The sequence below is a fragment of the Colletotrichum truncatum genome (genome assembly GCF_014235925.2).
Source record: "Colletotrichum truncatum strain CMES1059 chromosome Unknown Contig_0004, whole genome shotgun sequence".
Classification (NCBI taxonomy): domain Eukaryota; kingdom Fungi; phylum Ascomycota; class Sordariomycetes; order Glomerellales; family Glomerellaceae; genus Colletotrichum; species Colletotrichum truncatum.
Genome location: NW_027222401.1, coordinates 616071 through 634042, shown reverse-complemented (window position 1 = coordinate 634042; position 17972 = coordinate 616071). Strand labels below are relative to the sequence as shown.

Sequence of the window (17972 nt, the reverse complement as noted above, 5' to 3'; positions counted from 1 at the left end):
AACACCGTTACTTTTCGCTGGAACATAAACCAGTCTCGCTTCCTTCGCCCTGGACCACAGCAATTATTATGCAGCCCGCCATGAGTCGTCTACACGGGGACCAGGTCATTGTACTCGTGCTTATGGTTTTCGGTGCCGTTGAGTTCCCGAGGACGTGTTTTTGTCTGGCGTTATCCTGGCTGTCGTGGGAGACGGTCGCTGCTCGTATGTGATGTCGGATGTCAGTGTCTTGAGTGCGTTCTGTATCTGGTTAGGCGATGCTAATGCCTGTCCTAGTGTATGCGATACTTGGGGTATACCCATTTTTGAACATGATGGCTCCAACGACGAGGATGGTTTTGGTAGATATGTGGAGGACATTATTATGACGATGAATGAACAGCGGATAGAGGAAGCGTTGGTGTTGGAGTGGGGATGAGCACATTGCGTTTAGAGTCGCATCAATCTGGCTATGCAACTGGTAATGCTGTTACCATGGCAAAATTAGACCATGTAGCAGTAACATTGCCATGATAGTAGCATTGGGGAATTTAAGTCACGACACCCTACAACATGGCAGACAACATCACTTCTCAACATCAATTGGAGACCAAATTTCATGGTGATTCATATCTCATTAGACTACCTCATTGTAGTCACCACCCATGCTAAACTCAAGAGTCGCTATCGTAGTGGTCTGTTTCATCCTCTCTCCAATCCCATGATCGCTTCCATTCAACGCCGTTGGTATATTACATGGTAAGCTTAAGCAGAGCTGCCGGCACCGCCCTGGCCGACGTTGGGGCCCTGAGCCAGACCCTGGCTCTGGCCGCCGCTGGCGTTCATGCCCTCAAGGCCGAGACCCTTCTCCTTCTCGGGGAGGGGGGCGGTCTTGTCGGCGCGGTCGACGTGGGTGGACTATGCACGAGTTAGCTGACTTGACTTCTAGAAATGAATGATGGTGTCATGACATACCTTCTCCTCACCAGCGCCGTGGACGATGTTGTGGCCGGCCTCAACCACGTTGTCAGAGGCACCAGATCCGTCGCGAGGCATGTTGATTGATGGTTTGGTGAAATGTGGGTTATAAAAGTTGGGAGTTTTTGTTGTTCTGCTTGAAGAAGCTTTGGTTGTTGTTTTGAGTCGTGTTTGTCTGTGATGAACAAAAAGAGTCGATGTCAGTAGCTGAGGAGGCTCTCTTTTAAAAATGTCAGGAGAGCTCTGAAGCTCTGATATCGAATTGACGTCATGGTAGGAAGGTGCAAGTGCCCTCCCGGGTACCTGCCTCCAAACGTCATTGGTGGTGGGTCCATGAGGAGCAGCTCCGCCCCGCGATGTCAGATCGCGGCAGATCTGGGTTGCTTTCCGCCGGAGGAAACATCCCGCATCGCGTGGTCAGACCGCTTGGCATCCCCCGATCGAAGGAAAAATGATGCTCTGGGTCACGCCACGGACCCGAGCTTTTCTTCTGGATCTCATAAGATTCCTTTTGGTTCTTGTTTTGAGACAAAGGGTTGCCAAACCATGTGGACCTGTCCGCCTTGGCCGCGCTACACGCCGCTTGGGGCGATGACGACATGCGAGCTCCAGGATAACGTTTGTCGGTAAGGTTTCTTGGTTTTGACCGTACACTTGGGGTTGAGGCTTTTTAGGTTAGGTGACGATGCTTTCCCTTTTTTCTGAATTTGGTGCGAGCATTGTGACCTATTTCTGGCCTTTATGACTACCGCTAATGTTAGGCTTGAGATTTCGCGAGGCTTCAACTTTGAGTGCTCATCGATTATCTTCGTCCTAGGGGTGAAACCAAAGTGTCAAAAATCCCTCACTAGAGAAACAAGAATAACCTCAGAAGTACAACCGATAGTCTTCTTCAGCACAACATGCAATTTAAGACTGTCAAAAGCACCAGATCTCCAGCAGTAAGTACTTGCTAACGGATTCCAAGTCGATCTAAAGTAAGGGCCAACCAAAAGCCTCATTTGAAAAGAAGAGAAAAAAAAATAAAATTTGGAAGCTTTTGAAAGTATCTCAGAATTTAGATGGAATGTTGGTTTATCAAAGTCGCCATGGCCATTGAGTAGTTCTTGACTTTATTTGGCTACTCAGGGAACTGCTACCCACTACTTGGTCATCCGGCATCCGACCGACTTAGAGGGTATTTAAGACCTTATGATAACCCAGACTAAAATTCCAGTGGCCAAGGGAAATAGAGACCATTATATGTGCGCCAGGCACAAATGATAAATGTCTCGAGCGTGCTAGCATCAGGTGATGTGTTATTACAGCACTCTCTTCCTCACCAAGCATCGAAAATCCCGAGGCTTCACAAACCAAAAACCGTCACAGTCCATTTCATCTTGGTTCTCAAGGGTGAAGTCAAAGTTTTGAACCACTCTAGGAATCGTCTTGGAAATCTCCAACAAGCTGATGTTCTTGCCGATACAAGTGCGTGACCCTTGACCAAACTTACATCCTTGTTAGCTATGAAGAAACTCGATCTGACTGCATTGAATGACTTACTGCAAAAAAGTAAGATTCCATGCGACTCTTTTGCTCCGGTGCCGAGTCTAACCATCGCTCCGGTCGGAAATACTTGGCATCTCGACCGTAGATATCCTCGTTGTGGTGCGCAACCCACGAGTTGATACCCACTACGTTCTATAATCAAGTTAACGTCCGTAGAATATGCAAAGATACAGAGAACTCTTACTCCTTCTGGAAAAAATGTCCCTGCTAGAGGTCGACCGCCCTTTGGAACCACTCGCGGCATCGTGAAGCCAGTTGCCGGGTGCATCCTGAGGCCCTCCTTGATAACAGCCTGAAGATACGGCAGAGCCTGAGACTCTTTGAATGTGATGGGACTAGAAACCGAACCATTTGCAACGGCATCGTCCAGTTCCTTCCGAAGCTTCTGCATGGCGTGCGGATTCTTCAAAAGATTGTACATAATGCCACTCAAGGAGATGGAAGTAGTGTCCGACCCAGCCGCTACGTTGGCACCACCTGTAAGAAAGATGGCCTCTTCACTTATTGCATCAGGTCGCTCCTTCCTGGCATGAACAAGTTTCATGATGAAGTCTTGTGGTCCATCTGGGACTTTGTCTTCCTTCTGTCGAGCATCCACTTGCTCTTGTACGCGTCTAATAAGCAGCGAATGCCCCTTTTCGTTTTTGCCCTGCGCAAAAAGCTGGAATACTTTGAAAAGCAACGGCCATATCGATGGGTAAACGCCCATGGCACTTGACAATTTCAAGGCATCCTCAAGCGCCTTTATTATGCCCTGGGGGTCTTGACCGGCGTCGAGGCATTGGAAACTTTTGGAGAACTGTCATACTCTACGTCAGTCGAAGTCTGTGAGTCGATTTATCATTGCTTACTGTAATCTGGCCTATGACATCAAATGCGTAGCATTGAAACCAATGACCCAAGTCCATAGGCTTTCCGCTGGCAGCCACTTCCGAAAGGCGTTGCAAGAAGATGTCCGCACACTCATCTACATATGGCTCATAGGAGACCATGCTGGACATGGTGTACACATTGGAGACTTGCCGACGCATGTGTGCGTGCGTCTTTGGGTCTTGATAAGTAAACAAGTTTCCGCGATTAGGGTCGCCAAACGTGATATAGAAATCGCTCTGGCAAAAGAAAACAACATTTAGTATACAAAGATCAATCGTTGAGAAGAGTTGCCCAAACCTTGACGAAATGACTGCCATGTCCGTAGATGATCTTTGCCGCCTCGAGGCTGTCTATGCTGTATTGCCCGGGAGCGATGCGTACGATGGGGCCTATTTGTTGGCAACACATTTTAGCAAACTTATTTCCTGTAATAACAAGAGTACTAAAAGGCTCATGGGAGTACCATATTTCTTGTGTAGCTCAATATTTGTCTTCCGGTAATCACCACGGGTATATTGTCGGAGAAGCCATAACCGAGTGAACCTAGCTGCGAATGGCCCTGGTTGCTTTCTAAGCGGATCCAGTAAAGCTCTCAAAGCCCGACTGAGAATGAAAAGGAGAAGAAAGATTGGAACAGCCCACCAGATAGGTGGCATGGACGGTCCGTTGAGTACATGGATTGGAAGAAACATGACTTGAGCTGCGAATCAACAGTTGTAATTCACAATGTTGAAGGAGCAAGGAAGACATAAAACATGATCACAACGGCTTAAATCCTGCTTTTATTCCCTCGAGATACCCAAAGACGGGAAATATCGTGGGGATTGGACACCGGCATATGCAGAGAGCATCTACAACATCCCCCACCAGCATGCCCGATCGAGTTTCAAGACAACCAACCCCACCCCCACAACATCTGCCGACGGACCGTTCCGCGCATTCTGTATACGACATGTGCATTGAAGGAATTGATGACGCTTGGTTTTCTTCTTCCCCAGCGGTGCTATTCCTCTTTCGATAAAATGACTTGCATATACGAGTTAGAAAGTTGCAGTTTGCAGCGACGTCGGTGTAAACGGCTAGCTGGCTTCACAAAATGTCGAATCCCACACCATAGTTGAGGAAATGGTCATTGCTGACCTGAATCATGTTTTATGGAGAAGAAAAAAGCGTTATGATCGACAGTTGGAATGGCGGGTTCGAAGTGGGGTTCCGCACTAGCCTGGCCAAGTGTTACATGTACTCGTTCGGCCTAAAGACTTGCTCTCCCACTACACACAACACACCTTCACATCGTCTTTCGAACCCCTCCAACCTTTCGAAATGAATGATCCTCTCAAAACTCTACGATGTAGGCATTGCAGTGAATTATTCAAGAGGAAAGAACACTTGGAACGTCATCTACGGCGTCACGTGGGTTCAAAGCCTTTCAAATGCCCTTCCTGCTCAAAGGCATTCTCTCGAAAGTGCGTTGACTTGATGTCCTTTTCGCGTGAGAGTAGATCGCTTTGGCTAGCAGCTGACACATACATGATAGGGATGTTCTCAATCGGCATCTTGCAACCCATGGCCCGACTTCTGATGGGTCGCCCCCGAGGCGTCCTGGCAAGAAGCCGCAAGCTTGCCTTGCATGCTCTAAGGCGAAACAGCGCTGCACAAGAGGACTGCCTTGCGAAGCCTGCAATAGCAAGCGGATTTCTTGTCAGTATCCGTTTGATGGAGTCAACTCTAGTCGCAGTAGGTTCGCGGTATACGAATCTGAAGCATCTGAGACGTCGGCAATTAGCCATGGGGAAATGGCCTTGCCTAATCAGTCGAATTGTGTGGCCCCGGGCGATCCGAGCGATGACGACTATAACCGAATTGTAGATGTGGCAGAAAACCTGGTTCCAGTAACCAGTACAGAAGCGGCTCTGACTACCAATAACCTTTCCATATCAGGGTTTGATCCAGCTGCTACAGGTGGTCTGGTTCAAGTGCCTTCCGGATCTGAGACTTATACCGAATCATTGAATCCTCTCACATTTGACCAGAACTATACATGGGATATTCCTTTCCTACCGCTGAATCAGATTTCCATTTGGCCACATTCCTCCGAACAACCGGTTGTAACATCGTCATCAACATCTCACAATGGCGCAAAAGCCCAGGAAGGATCGCCACCAGTCGCTGTAAGTGGTACAGACGCTTCTGAAAATGGAATCTGGGACCGATACGGCAAGCGATGTATTCAGCCATTGATCTCCCGTACTTGTCCATCCTTCCCATCTCTCCAGCCTAAAGACGACATGATGATACTGGTTGAAGACTTTAGCCATGTAAGTGAAATCAGCAACCCTGCGTACAACCAAATCGTGGCTTTTTTCATGGCACAAAGTCTATCCGAAGGCAAGTCATTCCCCGAAGCAAATGTTATTTATACATTTGTTCAACTCTATTACGAGTATTTCGATGCCGAATATCCTTTCATCCACCCGGTTTTGCTCGAATTTGGAGACGACTCTTGGATTTTGTTGCTCGCAGTGGCAGCTGTCGGATCGCACTATTCATCAATATCCAACGTGGAGGAGTATTCAAGAGGACTGCAATCGCTCCTGCATCGAGCCGTGGAGACCAACGTAAGCCGTTCATCGGTAATTGAACAAAAGAGAAAGATTATTGATTTGTGTTAGTCATCTGAGCCGCATAAGGCACCGAGCCTCCAAATTGTACAGAGTATGCTCCTCAGTATGCTGTGCCTGCAGTTTTCTGGCTCCCAAAGAGATTCGATACAGACACAGTGGGACAGGAGTCTTCTAGTATCCATGTATCGTTCTCATATCAGTCAATCTCACAGGAGCAGTGGCGGCCCATATCTCCCTAGTCGCGAACTAGAATGGGAAGAATGGATTATCACAGAATCTCGAAACCGACTGGTCCATTCAATATTCAGTAAGCCTTAGCCATGGCCCATAGAATGTCTTTCATAACAGCGAAAACTAAAAGTCACTTTAGAAACAGAATGTTTTCAACTGATATTTCTTAATCTGCCACCTATATTTCGACCACATGAGCTTACTGACAGACCCCCATGCCATGAGAGTTTATGGAGCTGTCGCAACTTCGAGAGTTGGAAAGTTGCATTTCAATCTCACCCAGGTAGGCTGCCCTATTATGATTGAGTTTTTTTTTTTTCCTTACTTTTTTGCCGTGCTAAGAATTTGCAAGGAGACTCCAAACTTAATCTGTCAAATCAAAAACACGCTCTCAAAGAAATGGGATACTTTGCTCGACAAGCGTATGTGTTGCAGATTTTTGCAGAAGAGCAGTTCATGTGGCACCAGTTGTCGTCTCCATTTTGGAAGTCATTCATGGCTGACACTTCGTCCAATACGTCCAATAACAATCCGTTAAACGCCGATTCCATACTGACAGCCGTTGCAACATCTTTCAACGACACTTACGAAATATTGATGGCCATGGAAAAGGGAAAACCAAACAGGCCTGTGCAATGCATCCTGGTCATTTACTGCCATCTCTTGTCGGTTTTGAGGCACATTCAGCTTAGGAAGCTTTACGAGTCTATCGGTTGGCTGGTCACGGAAGCCCAGGCTGAAGCATCGAAAGAGTACTTGCGCACCTGGATGCATAAAAACCCCACGACTGCCCGACGGTGTCTCTGGCATGCCGCAGTCATATTCAAGACGTTACGAAATAAGCACCATCTTACATCTGATAACCCGTTCTCATTGCTGGTGTCTTCTTTATACATATGGGCATTTGACCAGCTGGCCCAGTTCAACGAACGCAGCACATCTCTGTCGGCAGCGGACTTGGCGGGAAAAGACCGCCCTATCAGAGTTGACGACTTGCATGATGCTCACGAGATTGAATCATGGGTGGAAAACGGAGCTTGCCGAGTTCATATTACGGGGATAGGGATCTTGGGCGGTTGTAAAAGTGATGTTCGGCTATTTCGTGAATGCCAGAGGATTCTATTATCCTCCAAGGGCTGGCCTCGGCTTCGTCGTTTCTTGGCCGGAACCTTTGAAAGAGTCGCAAAAGGTGACCGACCTCATGGTTCTGTTGGAGAATGAGAGTCTTTTCACGAATGACGCGATGGGTTCATCAATATGTTGGCGATGAGGTGTCACTTTTTGACCACCCACGATTTCGGGTTTCAGCACCTTGAGATGTTTGCCAAGTACGATATCGCCACGGGAGGACTAGACTATTTACAGAATCAATCTCATATGCGGATTGACTACAAGGTGAATAGCCACTGCATTCACTTAAGCTATGTTTACTGAGGATCTGTCAGCCCAAACAGCTTACTTGTCTTTGCTGAGTATTTGAGAGGGCTGGCTTCACTGTGAGTGGCATTGACGAATAACTGCACTAGTTGAGTCGTGAAATATTATTTTACCGGCATATAGACCTGTACTCCATGACAAGTTGGAAGCTACATAAACATAACACGTCCGGTCCTATCCACATGGCCTATCGCCGCAATATGTGAGAGGGTCAAGCCAGCACTTATAGGAGCTGATCTGGTCATTAAATCTGGCATTTCCTCCCTGAAGGTCCCAGAATGTTTCTGAGTTTCCATACAGCGAAGCCCCTTGGCAGTTCCAGTCCCTGGTGTCACAACCAAGATTAGAGAGATTTCACAGTTTGCACGCAGGTTAATGAACTTACACAAAGAACTGGCAGCGTCGAACCCAGGAGTAGATTCCGATGGAGCTAATCTTGTCGTTGAACTCATTAGGAAGGTTTTCTGTAGCAAACAGTCAGTCAGAACCTGTGTAGACATGTCTCAGTCTGTGGCTCTAGCGCAGGTCGTTACTTACGGCATTCATTGTCGTTAGAGGTTAGAATCAGCCTGGAACCCTTATATCCGGCGTCGGTGTCAACAGGTCCCCATGAACTTGAGTAATAGCACGGGCAGCCGGCGAAGTTGCCCTTACAACGCCATACGCCGTCACCATCTCTTCGCCCAGCGCAGCCGCCGGCGATACAGCTACCTCTCTGACCGCAGGTGTTCTGTGTCTTAAGGTTAGGCCAGACTTTTGTGTAGAACCCAGTAGGTGTACAGGGTTGGATTTGTGGTGCGCGGAAACACAGCCAAGAGGTAACTTACAGGTGTTGGATTGCACTCGCAGCCAGCAAAGTTGCCACGGCAATATGCTACGTTCGAATTGGCGTTATACGTTCCGGCGCAGCCGTTGAGGTCGCAACTTTGTTTGGCTCCGCATGTACTCTGTATGAAAACAGGATCAGTAAAACATACCAACGACAGCTATAGTTTCTCGGTTGCTCTTACGCCTGTCGGGTTACATCTGCAGCCAACAAAGTTCCCTCGGCAGCGCGCGACGTTGGAGTTTCCATCCCAACTACCGTTGCAGCCGTTAAGATCACAATTCTGGGGGTTACCACACGTGTTGTCCGTAGGGTTGCATTGGCACGGCGCATAGTTGCCAGTGCATTGAGGATAGGGGTTGTTGCCCGTGAATCTGCCAGCGCAACCGTTGAGGTCGCAACTCTGACGGTTACCACATGTGCCACTGCCGCCTTGGGTTGGTGTACACTGGCAGCCGGCATATCTACCCTTGCAAGTAGCTCTGCCGTTAGAGTCGAATGAACCAGCGCATCCGTTGAGGTCACAGGACTGCTGAGCACCGCATTGCGTCCCTTGAGGCAGACACGAGCAACCTGCCCACTTGCCCTTGCACCGGGCAACACCATCTGAATCAAAACTGCCTTGACAGTCGTTAAGGTCGCAGGATTGTTGAGCACCACACTGAGAGCCTTGAGGCGAGCATCTACAGCCCGCCCATTTGCCCTTGCAACGAGCAATTCCGTCCGAATCAAAACTGCCTCGACAGTCATTGAGATCGCATGATTGCTGGGCACCACACTGGGTGCTCTGAGCCAGACATCCGCAACCGGCCCATTTGCCTTTGCACCGGGCAACTCCATCAGAGTCAAAGCTACCCTGGCAATCATTCAGATCGCAGGATTGCTGGGCTCCGCATTGGGTGCCCTGGGCCAAACATCTACAGCCCGCCCACTTGCCCTTGCAACGGGCAACGCCGTCTGAGTCAAAGCTGCCTTGGCAGTCGTTGAGATCACACGATTGCTGCGTACCACAGGTGCCTGTAGTAGGAGTGCATCGGCATGTGGCGTAGTTGCCCTTGCAAGTCGCGAAACCGTCTGAGTCAAATGTTCCGGCGCACCCGTTCAGATCGCAACTCTGTGCTGCACCACAGGTTGCTGATGAGGGTGTGCAACGGCATGTGGCATAGTTTCCCTTGCAGGTTGCAAGACCATTTGAGTCAAATGTTCCGGCACACCCGTTGAGGTCGCAGCTCTGAGCCGCTCCGCAAGTATTCGAAGTCGGGTTGCAAGGACAGCTTGCGAATGCCCCTTTGCAAGTTGCTCTCCCATTGCTGTCGAATGTGCCTGCGCAGCCATTGAGATCGCAACTCTGACTGGTGCCACACATGCCGGAGGTGGCCGTGCAGGCGCACCCGGCCGCGTAATTCTTGCAAGTCGCGGAACCGTCATTGTTGAAGCTACCAGCACAGTTGTTCGCGCTGCAGCTCTGTTGGTTGTTGCAAGAAAAGCCAGGCGTTCTGTTGGACGGAACACAGGGACACCCGGCCTGTCCAGTCGATTTGCAAGTCGGCTGGCCATTCGATACCGTTCCAGAGCAACCATCAGCTTCGCAAGACTGTGGATTGTTTGGGCACACTACCACCGCTTGGCTCGTACTTGTCACTACAGGCGGAGATGACGTTGTTGTAGGTGGAGAAGGACGAGATGCGGTAGTTGGTGCCGAGGAAGTCGTTGACCTCAAACTGGTCGACGTTGGCTGAACGGCAACCAACACAGACGATGGAAAAGCAAAGAATGGCACTGGTCCAGGATTTGGATACAGAGCTGGGCAGAGTTCCTGGCCACGCTTTACCAGGACATCGCCAGACGTGTCATTGCTCGCTGAGCTGAAGCCGTCCTCTTGTTGCAAAGAACTAAGTGGCGAGGCAAAAGCGCCTGCCGCAAAAATTAGGCTGAGCGCCAGCATTGCGCCGGGCAAAAGCGATTTTGGTAAAGTGAGAATGAAGATGATGGCTAATCGGAGGGGTGCCAACTTCAACAAACGGCTGACGATACTTTAAAGAGTTGATTTGATAGTGTCCTATCGAAAACAGAAAAGGCCCTCAGGTCGTACTTAATTAGACTTGCATATGTGGTAAGGGTCATTTGGCCCAATATTGGGTGACTGCATGACAGGGGTTGAGTGTTAGCTTCAATATAGTCCTGTACGTGGAGTCACCAGGGTTCTATTAATGGAAGTAGGCTAGCAAATTTTCTCTTCAGGCAGAAGCAAATGCCGCAGTCTGTAGGTGGTATTTACGTACGGGCTAGAGTCTAAAAGCTCATCAGTCACCGAACATGTCTTGTTCAAGTGTAAAAGGGATGGTTGTGTGGGCTGAGGTTCCACAATAAGCTCAACCAGCTGAACGTCAAAGACTCCAACAGAGACATTTTAGGACGCAACTCGACCAACCAAAACCCGACACCTTAGTAAGCGTCACGGAACAATTTTCTTATAGACAAAAATGTATAAGGCCTCATGCATGGGTTCAACTGTGGTGCTAGAGTCTGACCCCTACATACGAGCAAGGAATTGCCATTGGGTAAAAGTCTATCGCGCTGACCAAGACATCCATTATTTGATTTTAGACTGATAAAGTATTCGGGTCAGGTGCTGCTATACTCATCCACCTTCCTAGTTCATCTCGTGAAGCATATGCTTAAATATGCTAGGAGGGCACCCATACTACAAAGAGACCTCGTATCATCTTTTGGATCCGATAACGCGGCCACCGGCCCTCTCTGTATGCGTCAAGATGTTGAAGGCGGCTGTTTTCCACCTTGTGGCTTCTGCATTGCTTCGAGGCGTTGACTGTCAGAGCGTTCAATGTGCCACTGTCGCCGATGGCTGTGACGGCGGTTCGCGAAACCAAGCCGGCATCGAAAGTGCTATTGCAAGGTTCCAAGATGGCCAGATTTATGGCGGGAACGACCGTATCGTTATGTCCTCAGCCGAGTCTGGTGGAGCCCTTGCAATGATCACTTATCTTTGCAACGACGGGTCTGTGCCGCCAAGCCTTGAAGGATCTGCGATTCGATCAAGGTGAGTACGATCTTGAGCGGCTGTGTTACCGACGTTACATTATCTCACTACTATGTTAGCTTTCAGAAAATCCTCTCGTGTCCCAACCAGTGTGGAGGTGTAGCTTCACCAAGCAATGCCAATTGTGGATTCGGCGTGCTTGTAGCCAACAACGCTGCCGGAGCCGACTGTTTCTCCAAAGCAATCAATGTCGAGCCTGCTAGCTCCTCGCCAAAGACTGTCTCTTCTGTGGGCGGCTACACAAACCCTGTTTGTCTTTTTGACGCCCCAGACTCACGCGTCCTGAGGGGCGGCAGCAGCGATGACCATACCGGTATGACAGTAGAGAAGTGCATCGCTCAAGCTGCTGCTGATGGCTGGCGATACGCGGGTGTTGAGTTTGGAGGGTAAGTAATGATATCTGCCGAAGGGCAACCAGATGCATGTCAAAAGTGTAACTCATTTGTGTGTATAGAGAATGCTTCTGGGGTGACGTTCAAGTGAATCCAGAGAGATCCAACCAAGCAGACTGCAACACCCCGTGTGCAGGAAACCCAAGTCAAGTGTGCGGTGGAGGTAACCGCATTCTTCTTTACGAGAACTCAAACTTTCAAGGAGTGGCCCAAGCGAAAACCAGCGTTGATAATTATAAAAACGACCCCACGAACTCGGATCTGGCACGGACAGCTAAGAACGCCATTGATAAGGCTTTGGAAAGTAAGTTATTCTTCAAGTTCTGCCCGGATTGGTTTGTTAATCACAGGCTCCTCATTAGATGCGCGTAAATTTCTCGATCAAATCACAAACTCTGCCGTCAAGGCTGCGCAGGAACAGCTTGTCCAAGACTTGGTGGCGGCATCTTCAACTGCCACGACAGCTATTGCTGCTGCTTCTGCTGCAGTTGCGGCGGTTCTGGCAGACCAAATAGCTAAAGCGGTCGGTAAGTAAAGCGTGGAATGTTTCCAACGTATAAGCATGCTAACAATTGTTCGCTATCAGCGTCTGAGCAGGCAGTTGAGAATGCAAAGAATCAGAAACCGACACAGACAATCTCACAGGTTCCTTCTACAATCACCAGGGCACCAACCAGCACTCTCACCAGTACCACATCTTCCTCGTCGTCTTCGACCTCATCTGCATGCCCTATCTGCATTTCTTGCGCGGATGACCAATACCCAGAAATCGGATCTGATGACAGTGATACCGTTCCCGGTGATGATCCAGCCCCTCAAAAGAGACAGGCTGATGATGAAGATAACTCCAATAGGGGACGCACAAGATTAGTAAAGCGCGCCAACTCCAAGAAGGAGATTGAGGTATGCTCAACCAAGTACCAAAGTGGACCATATCAGGCTGGCGGAGGTCAGATGCCTTCTTATGGATATGCATATACCGTGAACACGCAGTCAGTTTGCGTTTGGAAGTTTAACCAGCTTGTATGGAACCCAACCCAAGTTGGTGGACCACCTGCCACAAAGGGAGGTTCATACGAAAGTAAGGCCTGAACGCCATCTGCTGTTAGTATCTGGTAGCTAACAGCCAATAGCGGAACATGTGTACGAAGCGCAGCTCGTTCGGCAGTTCGCCGAATACATTGCTACTTTGGATACTGGTAATATTTGTCGCCAAGCCGGGCTGATCAAGAACATCTTTGCCCGGACAGATAAGTTCCCTGGCCGAGGCACGAACCCGTTCGCTGCCAGGGGCGGATCAGCTCTGGGTCAGATGATGCTCAACCTGCCTGACAACAACAGTGGCGGGGGCACCGAGCTTGTTGCTCTCGACAAAGAACTCAACATTTTGAAAGCCGCAGTATTCAATGGAGCCACGGCCAATTTTAACTCGCCCAACGTAGCACCCGGAATACTGGCCAAGGTAACCCGCTTTGCGATGCTCTACTCCTATCTGGCCCGGCCTGAAGTGGTGGCCATATTCAAAGCTACGAGCCAGCGTATGCGAGCTACGCTGCGACTTCTTGACCAAGAGATCAACGCAAGCACAATGACGAATCCGGCGTTTTCCTTTGAAGAAAAATACTCCGATTGGGAAGACAATTTCCTGTTTGGTCAGGGATCCGTGGTGGAAATTGAGATGATGAGAATCATCAACGCGGCTATTCTCCACTTGCAGACGGCTCCAAACCTGGGGAGCCAACAGCTGCGTGACAACTATGTTCAGCAAATCAGAACACTTACGGCGACTGGAGCGGCTGCTGATCCGTCGCGTTGGTTCGACCTGGACGACCTCTTACGTCCATGAGCATAGTACTAGTACCGTTTATACTCTTCTATATCTCACTAAGTCTTCTATCAATGGAAATTCTGATTCCACCCTCGAACCCGGCTCTCTTGTTTGATTGTGCATTTTGTGTTTTGAGTTTGTTTGCGACGAAACACAGGAAAAGCACAGGAAAAGAACTTATGACAAGTATTATAGAAGAAATAGCTGAAACATGGGAAAAGCTAAATACATGAGAATTTTTCTTCTTTTAAATTGCACCTTTTGCCTGGCAAGCCGCTCAACATGTCGCTCGAGTGTTTTCCGAGTCACTCGCGCACTTCGGTCTTTCGGTATGTGCGAACACGGACAAGCAAAGACACACAGATTGATGCAATTAGCCTTTTAATGCATTGGCTGATGCTCGCTATGTCCGAGAACGCCCAGAATGGGTTACATGATTATAGATCGGTCTCGGGTAGTTAATATATCAACCTTTAACCCAAAGGCTGTCGGCTACTCGGCACCCACCTAGGGCGAAGCTGAAATAGAGGCAACTAATTAGTTGAAGACTATGGCTTATGATCCGTCAATTCCACCAAAAAATGTTAAATACTCCAAGCACCGATAAGGAAAATAGCAAATAAAATAACTGCATGATACTCACTCTGAGATAAAAATATCCGGGAACTCATCAGGAGATCTTTGAATAGGAGATGAGATAAGCCTCGTAGAAATGTTACTACTACTTAAAAGTCATAAGAAAAAGCGAGTGAGTTGTGCCAAAGAGAATTTGACAGTTATCTATCCGGGCGTGGAGATCAAATACAGGAAGCGGCATCTTCGGACCTAGGGGCTTGACAAAGTGGCATACAAGGTTTTGTCAAACAAGTTGGCTGCCTCTGGCTGGGTCTGCCCCAGCTGAAGTTACTTTCGTACTCATTCCATAGTGCTCAAGAATCTTCACAGCTAGCTTCATATGGTAATTGCAGATAGATTTAATAGACCCAAACGTCAAAACTGTGATCTGTTATGGCATGATTGTACGTAGGTCCTTGGGAAGCCACCTGTAGCGTTGAACCACCCCGGAAGCTATAAGAACCGAGATGTGGTGCCCACCCTCAAATCCCTTCTGCGTTCGTTTACCACGCATTTTTATACTAGAAATTGGCTGTCGATAACTGGAGCGAAAATGAAGGCTATTGACTTTGCAGTAGTGTTTGTCCTAGTACGAGCCGAACCCTCTCAACTTCTTAATTGCCTATGAATGCTAACTATGTATCAGAGTATTTGCCTAGGCAGAACATCCGCCGCTTTATGCAATAACAATCTGAGCATTCTTTGGAAATGCGTTAGACCCAACGGAGAGAACTCGGGATACACTGCATCATGCTGTCCTCGGGACAAGACAACTTTCCAGCAAGATGGAGCTGTAAGTATAACATGCAAAGGCAGGACACTTCTTCGATTTCTAACTTGTCATAGTGCTGCACTGAAAACTGGTCTGCTTTTAAGTCTTGCTGCCAGGCACATTCAGGTTATACTGCTTTGAGTGGTTAAGAAGTAAAAGAAGAAAACATCGACACATGACATCGTATGTGAGCGCTACTCTAGAAAGTGGCATTCCCTTCATAGCGTATCGAGGAAAGCCTATTCAAAGGCGTAGATGCAGTATTAGATTGTTGTCACTTTTCTACAATATAGACCCTCTAACTTATAACCTCGACTTCTCGTAAAGCTCTTCCATTATCATATTTAACGACTACCCTCCACTCATCATTGACCAAGACTGGACTCAGTCACACGTTAGATTCGAACCATACAGCAAGTTTGCGCATGGCTGATCGAAAGATCGTACCCATCAAGTGCTCGACTAGGTAGTCCTTGAAGCTCAGCTGTAAACTCCTAGTCAAACATTTCCGAAGGGGAATAGCAATGTAATAACAGTGACTGATGCAATAGCTAGTACAGATTGCCAGCTGCCAAAAGCAGTGGAAGACCTGGCTGCGACACTTGTGGTGCTGGCGAGCTGCAGTAATGGCGAGGGTTCGTCGGCGGACACCGGGCGGCTGTCGACAGTGCCGTTCCAACAGAACTGATTAAAACAACGTTGGCAGGCTGCGGGCACAGTAGTGCCAGTCTTGGCAAAGCTACGCTGCAAGACGAAGCACCCGACGCAGGTGCGCCATCCGGCGTCGACCGTACCGTTGCCCATAGTTGCAACGTTGAAGCCATTCTGTATAACGTTGTTGCGCTGTCCGAGAGGGAACTCCATATCGAATGTCGACACGTTGCTCCATGCAGTATAGGGAGTGTTGGGGATGTAGACGATGAGTGGAGGCACAGGTGATGATTTAGACGTGGAGTTGGAAAAGGCCGATTGGTTGTTGACATCGCAGCCAAAGGCCGTGGGTCGCCGGTTCAGTCCCAGATTAATGAAGGTCTCGGCGTCAGGGATCACTGGGAAGCGAGTGCCATTGGCAATACCACTGAGGCTGCGTTTGTACGTGGCGCGCAGCGAGGTGCCATTGGGCCATGTATACTTGCCATTTGATGAAGAGTCCACGGCGAAAATAACGTCCACAGCGCGAGTCGGTTGGATAAGTGGGTGGAGAGGGATGTTTTGGCCGTCCTCGCCGCCGTCCACCAAGCCAAGCTCCTTCTGACCAGCATTGCGGTTATCGAGAGTGTTGAACCCTAAGAACGGATTCGGAGAGTACTGGGCTATGTCGTCGTTGTTGTCTCCCAGTTCCTTCATGATATCCGTGATGGCTTCTTTCAAGAACGATGGGATATGTACCTTGTCAGATATGTTCCGAAGCATGAATTGGTTGAAAAGACTGCTGCTGGTTCCCATTATATAACCAAACTGATCAAAGCCTCGAATGCAGGTTTCGTCACTCGGGATAATACCTCCTGTGAAGTTCGACCCAATGTACCGTGTGGGAGCGAAGCCGAAGAGAGTTGGATCGAAGGAGCCCATCTCCCACGGGTTGAATTCGAACACAGTCGAATTCAGCGAGACAACTTTCGTGCCTGGCGAGCGCTCATCCGCTACAATTATAGGCAACGGCTGCTCTGCATCAGTGAACTCTTTAGTAACTGCAATGGAGGAGAAGGTGTAACCAGGGCCTCCGTCTGTTGCGTTGATGAGCTGGTAAGACAGAGTTCGACCCCAGTAGTCGGTAATCGAGGTGTTGAAGCCTTTCTCTCGTTTTCTTCTGACTTGCTCAGCCACATCGGACCAATACGAGGCTGTGTTAAGAATTGAGATGCCGCTTTCCTTTGGTCCTTCCAAGATCGATCGGTCTAAAGCCCAGATGGCTGAGTTGGGACTTCCATCGCGGAGGTTCGTAACAGTTGAAAAGTTGTTGGCATACAGAGAACCGATGAGCCAGCTACCGCCCGACAGCCCAGAGAGATAGGTGCTCGATTGGAGGAGTCCGCCAAGTCCCCCGGGACTCGTGGAGCCGTCAACTCTAGAGTCGACAGCAGCTAAGAAGCCGGCACCATTCATAAACGCTCGGTATCCGCCGCCGGATATGGCCAACCCGATATTAGGTAAAGCAGTCAGGTTCCTGCCAATGGTCTCAATATACGCCACTGCGTCGAAATCTGAAATGTTCGATCTCTTGAGGAAGTCTTTCATGTGTGATATAGTCTTCTCTCTGCGTTTTGGGAGCCATTCTGTTTCGGATTTCGAGAGTGAGTTGGCTGATCGGATTGTAGGCCGGTTGGTAGGACAATCCACTACTTCGGGAGCGTAGTTACCGGATGGACTATCTGGTAGAGCTCGCAGGTTGAGGTCGCCAAGTTGGCCATTGTGAGGTGCTGCCGGACCTGAAGCTACAACGGCGGCTGCCGAAATGGCTATAGAGGGGATGGAGGATATAGCCAGAAGAATACGCATGCTTAAAGTGATATTATTGGTTACAATGAAAATGGCAAGATGCTGGCAAATTCTGGGACGTAACAACAGATTTATAAAGTATGTTTGCGACAAGAAATAGTCATGTTAATAGACGGGTACAGATCCGTTCGTCAATACAAGTAGGTCACTTTTCAGAGATTTATCAAGCATCCAACAAGCCCTCTCCTATGTAAACGCATAAGCGCGACTGTGTGGCTGTGATGTAGTTGCGGAACGGTCGGGCTTGCTGTTAGTTCCAGTCAGTTTCTCATTTGGGATATTTCAGATGCGCTTTCGGTGTCCGAGGCT

The 17972-nt window shown here is 48.8% G+C and overlaps 8 protein-coding genes across 8 annotated transcripts; 3 read left to right on the top strand and 5 right to left on the bottom strand.

Annotated features, from left to right (window-relative positions):
• Positions 1-744: 744 nt before the first annotated feature.
• On the bottom strand, positions 745-1035 carry CTRU02_206964 (basic leucine zipper protein; the record flags this gene model as incomplete). Its single annotated transcript, XM_036729421.1, has 2 exons — positions 745-897; positions 955-1035. The coding sequence occupies 2 exons, from the start codon at positions 1033-1035 to the stop codon at positions 745-747; spliced, it is 234 nt and encodes a 77-aa protein (XP_036578928.1).
• A 1223-nt stretch (positions 1036-2258) lies between these two features.
• Positions 2259-4070, bottom strand: CTRU02_206963 (cytochrome p450 pisatin; the record flags this gene model as incomplete). Its single annotated transcript, XM_036729422.1, has 6 exons — positions 2259-2444; positions 2500-2637; positions 2690-3304; positions 3357-3614; positions 3676-3767; positions 3842-4070. 6 exons carry the CDS (start codon positions 4068-4070, stop codon positions 2259-2261), a joined length of 1518 nt encoding a protein of 505 aa, XP_036578929.1.
• A 1104-nt stretch (positions 4071-5174) lies between these two features.
• CTRU02_206962 (uncharacterized protein) lies at positions 5175-7454 on the top strand (the record flags this gene model as incomplete). The annotated part of the gene is made up of 3 exons (XM_036729423.2): positions 5175-5996; positions 6051-6105; positions 6586-7454. The coding sequence occupies 3 exons, from the start codon at positions 5175-5177 to the stop codon at positions 7452-7454; spliced, it is 1746 nt and encodes a 581-aa protein (XP_036578930.2).
• A 390-nt stretch (positions 7455-7844) lies between these two features.
• On the bottom strand, positions 7845-9246 carry CTRU02_206961 (uncharacterized protein; the record flags this gene model as incomplete). The annotated part of the gene is made up of 5 exons (XM_070204809.1): positions 7845-7995; positions 8056-8134; positions 8208-8400; positions 8498-8617; positions 8695-9246. 5 exons carry the CDS (start codon positions 9244-9246, stop codon positions 7845-7847), a joined length of 1095 nt encoding a protein of 364 aa, XP_070061342.1.
• Positions 9247-10076: 830 nt separating this feature from the next.
• CTRU02_206960 (uncharacterized protein) lies at positions 10077-10441 on the bottom strand (the record flags this gene model as incomplete). Its single annotated transcript, XM_036729425.1, has 2 exons — positions 10077-10217; positions 10328-10441. 2 exons carry the CDS (start codon positions 10439-10441, stop codon positions 10077-10079), a joined length of 255 nt encoding a protein of 84 aa, XP_036578932.1.
• Positions 10442-11270: 829 nt separating this feature from the next.
• CTRU02_206959 (WSC-domain-containing protein) lies at positions 11271-13795 on the top strand (the record flags this gene model as incomplete). The annotated part of the gene is made up of 6 exons (XM_070204808.1): positions 11271-11557; positions 11617-11943; positions 12012-12253; positions 12312-12476; positions 12536-13030; positions 13212-13795. The coding sequence occupies 6 exons, from the start codon at positions 11271-11273 to the stop codon at positions 13793-13795; spliced, it is 2100 nt and encodes a 699-aa protein (XP_070061341.1).
• Positions 13796-15020: 1225 nt separating this feature from the next.
• CTRU02_206958 (uncharacterized protein) lies at positions 15021-15313 on the top strand (the record flags this gene model as incomplete). Its single annotated transcript, XM_036729427.2, has 2 exons — positions 15021-15185; positions 15239-15313. The coding sequence occupies 2 exons, from the start codon at positions 15021-15023 to the stop codon at positions 15311-15313; spliced, it is 240 nt and encodes a 79-aa protein (XP_036578934.2).
• A 349-nt stretch (positions 15314-15662) lies between these two features.
• Positions 15663-17663, bottom strand: CTRU02_206957 (Lysophospholipase; the record flags this gene model as incomplete). Its single annotated transcript, XM_036729428.1, has 1 exon — positions 15663-17663. One exon carries the CDS (start codon positions 17661-17663, stop codon positions 15663-15665), a length of 2001 nt encoding a protein of 666 aa, XP_036578935.1.
• Between the last annotated feature and the right edge of the window lie 309 nt (positions 17664-17972).